The sequence below is a fragment of the Canis lupus genome, chromosome 35 (assembly GCF_003254725.2).
Source record: "Canis lupus dingo isolate Sandy chromosome 35, ASM325472v2, whole genome shotgun sequence".
In the NCBI taxonomy this organism is placed as follows: Eukaryota; Metazoa; Chordata; class Mammalia; order Carnivora; family Canidae; genus Canis; species Canis lupus.
The window spans coordinates 5,197,479-5,207,774 of NC_064277.1; the positions used below are offsets into that span (position 1 = coordinate 5,197,479).

At 48.3% G+C, this 10,296-nt stretch overlaps 1 protein-coding gene across 3 annotated transcripts; it reads right to left on the reverse strand.

Annotated features, from left to right (window-relative positions):
- Positions 1-120: 120 nt before the first annotated feature.
- RPP40 (ribonuclease P/MRP subunit p40) lies at positions 121-10,255 on the reverse strand. 3 transcript variants are annotated; one of them, XM_025445318.3, is made up of 8 exons: positions 10,001-10,255; positions 7,849-7,993; positions 6,360-6,428; positions 5,694-5,789; positions 4,664-4,789; positions 2,776-2,974; positions 2,523-2,657; positions 121-340 (listed from the first exon to the last, which is right to left on the reverse strand). In XM_025445318.3, the coding sequence occupies exons 1-8, from the start codon at positions 10,121-10,123 to the stop codon at positions 142-144; spliced, it is 1,092 nt and encodes a 363-aa protein (XP_025301103.1). In that variant the 5' UTR covers positions 10,124-10,255; the 3' UTR covers positions 121-141. The 3 variants fall into 3 exon arrangements, with proteins under 3 accessions (XP_025301103.1, XP_025301113.2, XP_025301122.1); XM_025445328.3 differs by lacking the exon at positions 10,001-10,255 and adding an exon at positions 9,357-9,941; XM_025445337.3 differs by lacking the exon at positions 10,001-10,255 and adding an exon at positions 9,577-9,760.
- Between the last annotated feature and the right edge of the window lie 41 nt (positions 10,256-10,296).

The window sequence follows — 10,296 nt, forward strand, 5'->3', positions numbered from 1 at the left end:
CCTAAGTCAAGAGCAGACTGCTAATGGATGTGGATGCTGATCTAAGAAAGGCCATCATTATACAAACCTGAGTGAACACCATCAACAAAATCTGAAAGCAAGTATAAACATAAACAAACATGATTTTAAGTTTTATATTTTTTATGGTGGACAGTCATCATTTGCCCCAACAGCCATCTGAAGCCAATAGTCCTGATTATTAAAAATCACAAAGTTGTATAAATGCTCTCCTCCTTTTCGAAAACCATGTTCATTTTCTCTCCACGAAACAGGACTGTCTGCAAAGCCTTGTACTGACAACGTAACCCAAGGAGCCAACTTTGGTTCATCAAAGTAGTGGCTAAAAAAGAAAGATAAATCTTAATAAACAGGGAGGGCTAGGAATGTTCACACTTTTTTTTACTTATTTAGGATAAGTGGTATTTCTGATGTTCCCATGAAGCTTAGACCTTAGCTTTTATCTATAAAAATTAAGAGATACCAATTACATTCCTGATCCTATGTAGTGTATTCAATAAACGTTAACCAATTACAGGATGCATAGAACCATCTTTAGCAGTTCCTATGCTTACTGTGCAGCATCATGTAAGATTCAAAAAGATGAAAAAACCCCAAACCACAAAGTACAGTAACAGCTTCCCTCCATTTAACAGTGTTGTTTAATCTCTGTTAACTGAAACACTGCAGAATAATTTATTGGATTTTTTTTTAAGATTTTATTTATTTATTCTTGAGAGACACAGAGAGAGAGGCAGAGACACAGGCAAAGGGAGAAGCAGGCTCCATGCAGGGAGCCCGATGCGGGACTCGATCCCAGGACCTCAGGATCACATCCTGGGCTGAAGGCAGGCAGTAAACCACTGAGCCACCCAGGCATCCCTAATTTATTGGATTTTTTTTAAAAAAATCCTTCTTACTGAGGAAAATGAAAGTCCTACACTAATAAATGAAAAAAGGTACTGGGCTTAAAAAAAGAAAAGACTTGGGACGCCTGGGTGGCTCAGCAGTTGAGCGTCTGTCTGCCTTCGGCTCAGGGTGTGATCCTGAAGGCCTGGGATGGAGTCCCACATCGGGTCCCCTGCAGGGAGCCTACTTCTCCCTCTGCCCGTCTCTCTGCCGTGCTTCAACTAGCAATTTTTTTTTCGCAATTCCACAGGAAGTGGTTTATTGCTTTTAGAACAAAATAAGATGCTATTAAAACTTTTGTTAAGTGAAGAGAAACTGTTAGAACATGAAAACTTTTCTAAAACGGTATTTTTGTCAGCTGACGGATGTAGGCACTTCAACAGAGAAAACTTCTCGCCTGTAACAACTGTGTGTACCCTAAGCAAACCACCTAGAAGCGGGGCTTGCACTTGCGGCCGGTGTACTGGGTGTCAGGTCTGACCTCCTTGCCCCGCCGCCTACAGCGCTCCTTCTTCTCCAGTACCCACTCTGTGTCTCTCATGAATAAATAAATAAAATATTTTAAAACAACAACAACAACAACAAAGACAAGACTTCTTACACATTTAAAAAGTAAAGACTGATGGGCACCTGGGTGGCTCAGCTAGTTAAGTGCCCAACTTTTTTTTTTTTTTTTAAGATTTTACTTATTTATTCCTGAGAGAGAGGCAGAGACACGGGCAGAGGGAGAAGCAGGCTCCCTGCGGGGAGCCCGATGCGGGACTCGATCCCAGGACCCCAGGATCACGCCCTGAGCCCAAGGCAGATGCTCAACCACTGAGCCACCAAGATTCCTTAGTGCCCAAACTCTTGATCTCAGCTCAGGTCTTGATCTCAGGGTCAGGAGTTCAAGCCCGCTGTTGGACAAGAAAGGAAAAAGGAAAGGAAGAAAGAAAGAGGGAGGGAGGGAGGAGGGAGGGAGGGAGGAAGGAAGGAAGGAAGAAAAAGGTGAAGACTGAGAAAGCATTATGCTTGCTTCACAGTCTTTTCAGCATGGGATCGGGAGTTTTCTGACATTCGATACAATGTAGCATTTTATTTATAGAGTACCTCCTCCTCAAATTAAAAAAACCCTACTGCCCTGTCCAATCCCTGACATGTTAATGCTGCCCAGTGCTTCCCAGGATCTCACGGCTGGAACAGATGTTAAACATGATCTGGATTCAAAAACGGCCAACTTGTTTTCAAAATAAAACACGTGCAGAAAAAAAAAAAAAAAAAAACACGTGCGGAACTCTAACATCTACAGCAGATCATGACGTGTCCACAGAGTACTGCTATTTCCTTAAGTGATACTATAACTTCTGGAGCAGGCCAGAAAAACGAACAGCCTGTTTTCAAGAAGCTTAAACTCTACTCTTGGTCTTTTCCTAAGGACGTGCATTTGGCAATACAATTTCCCATCACCGAAGATAAGGACATCTTTCGGGATGATGCTGTTACCACACCGCGAGCCCAAGCAAGGAAGAGAGGTGAAAGGTGTGCGCCAGAGCCCTGCGGTGCGGAACAGGAGCACCGCCCTCGGATGCCACGCTGGCACAGACCAGCAAGAGATAAAAGACCAAAAGCGCTCTCACCACAGCTGTTCCAAGAGGAGGCAGATCTTCTCCGGAAGTATGAAACCCGTGATCGTACACAAATAAGCTCTTGCCACCACTGTGCTTGGCTGAGGACAGCAGTAGGTCGATACGAAGCTATTAGGCTCGTTGGTGCTGTCACATGCACACACAAAGAGAAAGAAAGAACACACATTGGCATCTCCCGCGTGATTCCTCCGCAAGGTACAAACCCCTGTGAAGGGCAAGAGGCCGGGCCAGGAGCTCTACGCACAGATCCGCGCGACTGAAGACGGCGCCCAGCCAGTCCAGAAGCTCGGGGGCGCTGCAGGCCGCCTCTGGCTCTCCCTGGAGCGCCCCGCTCCGCAGCACCGGGCACTGCAGCTCTGTCACTGTGCTCAGGGCTATTTTTGGTTGAAGCTCCTGAATCCGGTAATTGGAAAAGTATGACATCATCGTTGATTCTTCTGCACCTAAAACACACCATGTAAGGTAATCTGAATCCTGAAGACCAGCTCAGGGAATCCCTGAAGCCGCTCCATCCCCCTGCGGCAGTGCTGGGGAGCAGGTGGGGTTAAATAAAAGAGACGCGAGTTGTGCAAAGCTGTATTCAAATTAAAAATCATTCAGGTTCCTCTGGCTCCCTGAGCCCAAATTCTGTAAACATTCATTTTCTTTCAGTTTTCCTGGAAAAGCATAATCCTTTCAGATTCAACCCTTATTAGTTTCGTCATTTGCTCTAATAGGAAAATTCTGACTTACTGAATAAAAAAAGCACTAACTCGTGTATAAATAAAATTAGTGAACTCTACAGAGAGTTTATTTGCATAATCTCTGTAAAGGAAGCACAAGAGGAACTGAATGACAGCAGAATCTCGTTTAAGCTGGTCTTTAAAAACCCAGTAAAATCCAATGTATCCTCAAGGCTATTCCAAGAGCCTCGGATGACAGGAATGGTGGTCCCCTTGGGAGCAACGGGCAGGCTTGCTTGGTGTCCAGTGCAACAGAAATTATCTGCTTTCCCCGCCCCTCCTCCACCCCAGAGCAAAGGGCAGTGGGCTCACTGGCCAGGATAAACGCCTAGAGTTCCTTAAGCTCAGCATCCCTCTCCTGTAGCGTGGCCCCTGCACCTGCGGTAACCCCCGGCCAACTGCCTATCACCCTGCAGGGAGCAGGAGCTGCTGCACTGATGCGAGTGCTTCCCTCTGGCCACTGCCATTGCTGAGTAATTAAATCCCATTTGTGTCTCCTGCCAGCATCCAGGAAACTGCAGCCTAACTTCTTGGCTTACAAGTGGAGAAAATCTCACCTGTTCCCCAGTGGCTGACAAGCCTTTAAAATAACTGGAGCCTTAGGAACACAGAGCTCTCCAGAGCCCAATGCACACGTGATCCTCAATGAAAACTTCATGCACCTGAAATGTCAGTCTGTCTGCCCTCCTGTACCTCTATCCTCAGTAGGAGAAGCAATGAGGTGTTACAGACTGAGGATTCATGCAAGCAACCTAGAGCCCCCAGTGACCAGAAACCCCCCATGGAGAGCAGATGGATAGGTGTAGCTCCCAAATGGACCTATGTGTCCTCCCTATTCCCCAGGAAAGAGCACTACGCCATCACAGCTGTGATGATCTGACTCAATGCAATCTTGCGACGGACCAGAGACCCATTCTACAAGGAGCAAGGCGCACGGCAGTTGTCAGCACATCAGTACATGTGGTGACCAAACACCTCACATGATTTAACGTTTTAATAGGTTCCAAGTTACAACAAATTTAATCTGACGTTTAATGGCTTGCCTGATTTTTACCCTGTAATAATCAACATGTTGTGTTACTTTAAAACACAAAGCCAAGGCTGTTTGAGGTAAGATGCAAGAAGGGAGGGGGGAAGAAATAGAAGTTGGCTGCTCTGAAGCCCGTGTCAAGATCTCTGGATGGACACGAACCCAAGGAAACGGAGGCAGATGGCCGCATGCCCAGATCCTCCTGAACTATGGCTCCAGGGGAAAGCAGGGGTCCCAAAGCAGCTTCCTGAATAATGATTATGCACACAGGTACACAATACCCTAGACCCCAGGGACGAACCACGATTCAGTCCTCCACGACTCCCCTTTAATTAAAAATTAGATTTCCAAATCATTGTACTGGTACACAATTTACATACCTGTATGATGCCAAGCCAAAAGAAAATCAAATTTCAAGGGCTTCTTTTCCTTGAAGGACCAAGATATTCTTTCGTACTTCTTAGAATTCGGGTTAAAGGATAAATCCATCAAATCAATGGAAACAACTTAAAAAAACGGAAAGAGGAAAAAATAGTTCATTCGTATACACGCAGCCTGCACTGTGGAAAAAGTCCGATAGTAAGAGGCATCAGCATTTTTAGAAATTTTATGAATAGGGGCAGCCCGGGGGGCTCAGTGGTTTAGCGCCGCCTTTGGCCCAGGATGTGATCCTGGGGTCCTGGCATCGAGTCCCAGGTCGGGCTCCCTGCATGGGCCTGCTTCTGCCTCTGCCTGTGTTTCTGCCTCTCTCTCTGTGTCTCTCATGAATAAATAAATAAAATCTTAAAAAAAAAAAGGAATTTTATGAATAGCAAAAATTACCTTGTTCTTCTGGCATTCCTTTGGTTTACCAAACCAAAACTGCCTTTCACGGGCATTTCTAGCATTGGTAATTAGTAACAAGAGAGGTTTTAAATTCATACTTTTTCTAGGTCACAGCCCAAGAGGAGAGGCCCTTGGAAAGTCAAGCCTAATCTGCGGATGTGACAGCCACTGTCATTCATGTTCAGGCTGGACACTCGGCACAACCGTACCTCCTCACTCACGGGGGTGCCTCCTCTAGTATCACAGAAACTGGGCAAAAGTAAATTCTTCACGAAGAACAAGTTGTAGGCTTTTATCTTGGGTTCATCAGTTTGAATTTTTTGACCCAAATCCTACATATTTAATGGGCCACTCCGATTCCGTGATCCTTAGAAGATACAGCCCACAGCCGAGGAGAATCAGAAGCAACAGCAATCTTACTCTCTCCAGAGCTCAGCCCAGAGCCCCGTGGGTCAGAAGTCTTAAAGCCAAGAAAAAGCCATGTTCCTTCTGAACAAGAGAACGGCGGCAATTCTAACATTTAAACTTCAATTACTACAGGAAGATTACTGACTTGTTAGAGACCGATGGGAGCATAATACTTACTAAATTTCATGACTTTTCTGCCAGAATATTGAGATGGACGACCTTGAAGGCCAGTTTCTTCGTAAGTGTCTTTGTCCAGTGATAAAATTAATTTCCCTATAAATCAAATAATTTCCATAAAAGAGATGTTAAAAATATGACATGTTCTCTCACTCAAAGAAAGCACAGCCAGTTGAGCAGTTAGATAGGAGCATAATAAATTACATACAAAGATCTTTATGACACAAGGACGTTAATACATACATCTTATTTATGTCCAGGGATATTTTAATATGTTGTACATACAAGGACATTATTTATGACAGCGAAAACAGACATTATCTAAATTTCTGTTAAAGAAAGAACGGTTACACAAATCATGGTATTCCCCTTCAAATATCTTCGAAATCTTAAAAATAGTAAGTCAGAACTATATGCCCTGATAGGGAAAGATGTCTATGACATATTGAGAAAAAAGAAAATTGAGAAACAACTCAGTAGAATGTAATTTATGTTAAAAAAAAAACCAAGCTTTATGTGTGTTTATAAATTTATAGAAAATGTGAAGAAGAATAAACACCAGCCTGTTAACAACAGTTCATTCTAAGAAGGCGAGTGAATCTGGAGATTTGACTTTTTTTTTTCTGTATGGTACTTAACAGTAAAGAAAAAAAGAAGCGTTGTTACCGTTTGGCAGCAGGGCAACAGTATTATCTTCATCAATATTTGTGTTGTGTGTTAGCGCATAGCACGAACCTGTAAGAGAAAGGCCAGATGAGAAATTAAGACAAGAAAAAAAAAGATCACACCTGCAAAAAGGTAGTGGATTCTCTTCACACGGTAACGTATCTTCCCGGTGAGTAAGGGTCGGTATCCACCACTGCTCCAGCTGGCTCAGTAAGCCTAAAACCCGCCCAGGGCGAGCTGGAGGACACAGAGGCCGTGCTCCAGCTCGCTCACGCCCCCACCCAGGGCCCACCACGGAGCAGAGAATGGACTCAGGGCATAGTGTGTGCCTCCGGGGAGGCTGGCGGAGAGGCACAAAGGAGAATACTAGGTCAGTGCACACCCCTGAGATGATGGGTTCCAGGGAAAGACTCAAAACGTGCCAGGACCTTGTGTGACGTTAGGAAAGCTGTTCAGTCTCTGTGAGCCTCACTTTTCCTCACCTGTCAAATGGGGATCGTGGGCCTACCTCATAGAGCTGTTTCAAGAGTTCAACTGGTTAAGATATGTAAACGCCCCCGTTACAGCCAGTGGCCACATTATGAACAAAGTAGGACCAAACTTCAAGAGATGAAAGGACTACAGCTGACGGGAACCAAGACCACACAGGGCCAGCCGCACCCGAATGAGAGGAACTGCATGTAACTGGGTTCTTCACAGCTCCGTCTACAACAAGAGAAGGGGCGGGCTTACTCACAGGTGCAGTGAAGGGGGAATCCCTAAAGACAGCCTGAAATACGGTTTCAAACAAGCGACCCCTAGGAAACAAATGGAATGAAGCAACCAACCCAGCAGGTACGAATGGATGTGGGGTGAGCAGAGACGGTCAGAGCCACAAAATCATAATGAGCACAAGGCCTGGTAAACGGCCACTATGGTGGCATCAGGGGATGAACTTTTTGAGATGGCTGAGGGGAGACTGCTGGGAACATAGTAGTCTCTGTGGCCACACACCCAACAGCAGTGTATTCGAACACACAGATCCCGGGGCACCTGGGTGGCTCAGTGGTTGAGCATCTGCCTTCGGCTAGGATCTGATCCCAGGGTTCCGGGATCGAGGCCCAGCATCAGGTCCCTGCGTGGAGCCTGCTTCTCCCTCTGCCTGTGTCTCTGCCTCTCTCTCTCTGTGTATCTCTCATGAATAAATAAAATAAAAAAAAAAAAAAGAAAAAAAAGAAAACACAGATCCCAAGACTCTCTCCTCTCCCTGAATCCTTGTTATGTTACATCCCCACGCCACACGTGGACAAGTGTTGTCAGAAACCACCATCTAAAGGGACCATAAGAAGCAGCAGGGTGAGGATGCTGAGGGAGGGGGAGTGATGCATGCACATGGCCACACAGACTATCTCCAAAGGCCCTGGTTAGGACAAGAGAAGAACCCTAGTACTGCGATGTAATCTAACTGTACTTCCTCGTCTTGCCACGTTCACGACAAGGTTCTTCTTACCTTTCTTCACAAAGGTGTTGATGAATTCCTGTGTAATCAACTCATGAAGAGGTAAGTTCTTCACGAAGTAATAGGGTCCAGTTTCCATGACGAGGTTCTTCAGTTCTTTCGATAGTATCCCACACTCAGGAATCAGAAACGAGACCTATTGGAATGTGTCACGTAAGTCTTATTTTCAAGGAGATCAACCTCCAGCTTTTTAAGGATGCTATAACATATGAAGGCTGCTAACTAGTCCCCCCACAGGTTTCTATAAAACCCTAAAGTTAATTTACCCATCTTAGGAGAAGAGAAATCTGACAATTCACGTTTTTCATTTTCTGTATTCAAACATTATAGGAAAGCGAACAAGCAAAAAAAAAAAAAACTGTTATTAACGGAAAGCTCTTGTTTGCATTTCATCTTTTGCAAATAAGCACTATGTTTTATATCCTGCCCACTGCTCTAATTAATTTTTAGGGAAATACGGTACAATGGAATAACCCTGGGTTTTTTTTTTTTTTTTATCCTGGTACCAGGCTGGAATCAAGAGGACGGTCCCTTAGGACAGAAGGAAATTAAAGACATCCATCAGTAAGAGGCTCCTGGGAAGCAGAAGTGCTTCTGGCTGTTTCCGCTTTCTAGGCAGGTGTGCGGGGGCGGGGCAAGGTACCCGGGCAAGGTACGGCCAGAGACCCGCTCTCCCTCCCCCGCAGAGGAGCTGCACCGAAACTGTTTCAAGTGTTGCCCGAAACGGTTTCTTCAAGTGCTGCCCGGTGCTCCAGACCTTGCAAAGCCCTCCCCTCAAACATCAGTCGATTCCTGAGACACGGGGTCACCACCTGGGTCTCTGGGAAACAGCAGGTCAGGCCTCGGTGGACAGGAGGCTCATGAATTCAAAATGTTAAAGGCAGGGCAGGCCGGGTGGCTCAGCGGTTAGCACCGCCTCCAGCCCAGGGCGTGACCCTGGAGACCCAGGATCCAGTCTCACGTCGGGCTCCCTGCATGGAGCCTGCTTCTCCCTCTGCCTGTGTCTCTGCCCTTCTCTCTCTCTCTGTGTTCTCATGAATAAATAAATAAAATGTTTAAAAAAAAACTTTTAAAGAGCAGTTCGCGGGCAGTCGGGTTGCTCAGCGAACCTCCTGCAGCCCAGGGCCTGATCCTGGAGCCCCGGGATCGAGTCCCACGTCGCGCTCCCTGCATGGAGCCTGCTTCTCCCTCTGCCTGGGTCTCTCTGCCTGTGTGTGTGTGTGTGTGTGTGACTATCATGAATAAATAAATAAAATGTTTAAAAAAAAACTTTTAAAGAGCAGTTCGCGGGCAGTCGGGTGGCTCAGCGGTTAGCGCCTCCTGCAGCCCAGGCCGTGACCCTGGAGACCCAGGATCGAGTCCCACGTCGGGCTCCCCGCATGGAGCCTGCTTCTCTCTCTCTGTTTCTCATGCATAAATAAATAAAACCTTTAAAAATAAAATAAAACGGAAAGGGCTTAAAGCATTGCTCGGGTTGTTTCTGGAGCCTCGCCGCTTACGTGGGCCGGTGAGGAGGGGCCCTGGCCCGCCGCTGGTCCCCGTCCAGTCCTGCGGGACGCGGGAGGATCAGCCTCACCGATGCCCCCGCGGACGCCGAGGCCCCCACGAGGAGGAGGAGGAACTCGCACGGAGCGACCGGCGGCGTCACCCCGGGAGGCTCCCGGGCGGTGCCTGGAGCAGGGCCGCCCAGCCCGCGCCCGGGGACCGCGCAGGGCGAACCTCTCTCGGAGACAAGCTGGCTCCCCCGCAAGACTCTGGCTCGGCCACCGGCTCCCACCAGGCAGCAGCAAGAACCGCTCGGGGGGCTCCGCGTCGCGCCCACGTCCCTCCTGGGAAAGCACCAGCCGCGGGACCGAGCAGACAGTGAGCTCTGCAAACCGCCCGGGACGCGCCGCCGCCCCCGACAGGAGAGGGCACGGCCCCCGCGCCCAGCGCATCCTGGAACTTGTATTCCTGCAGCTCCGCGAGCGGCCACTCTGGAGCACAGGAGAGACTACAATTCCCAACATGCCTGGCGACGAGCCCCGCCCCCTCTACGCGTTAAGGGCGGGCCCGCCGCTCCGAGCTGAACGCGACTTTCCCCAGACCCCTCCAGCTTCCGGGAATGAAGCGATGCCCGAGAGCCCGCGGCGGCCGGACTCACCCGGTAGTTGTGATAGTGCGTTTCCACCAGATGCCGGTGGCGCGACTTGTCGTGGCCGAAGTTGGATTTCTCGCAGACCAGCAAGTGCCGAGGAACCTCTCGCAGCCGGCGTAGGGTGGCCATGCTCTCCGCGGCTCCGGCGCTGGGCGGGCTCGGCGCGCCCCGCCCCTCCTCGGCGCCCCGCCCTTCCTCGTCACTTGGCCCCGCCCCTCCTCAGCGCCCCGCCCTTTCTCGTCACTCCGCCCCGCCCTTCCTGTCGCCCCGCCCCCTCCTCGTCACTCCGCCCCCTTCTCGTC

What these genes read in the sequence shown, in the direction of transcription:
- RPP40 (XM_025445328.3), bottom strand. Translation starts at nt 9,866, where the DNA reads ATGTTGGGAATTGTAGTCTCTCCTGTGCTCCAGAGTGGCCGCTCGCGG. An exon ending in CAACACCTTTGTGAAGAAAG is followed by an intron (nt 6,429 to 7,848) that starts GTAAGAAGAACC and finishes TTTCTCTTACAG; the next exon opens with GTTCGTGCTATGCGCTAACA. An exon ending in TTTGGCTTGGCATCATACAG is followed by an intron (nt 2,975 to 4,663) that starts GTATGTAAATTG and finishes GGTGTGTTTTAG; the next exon opens with GTGCAGAAGAATCAACGATG.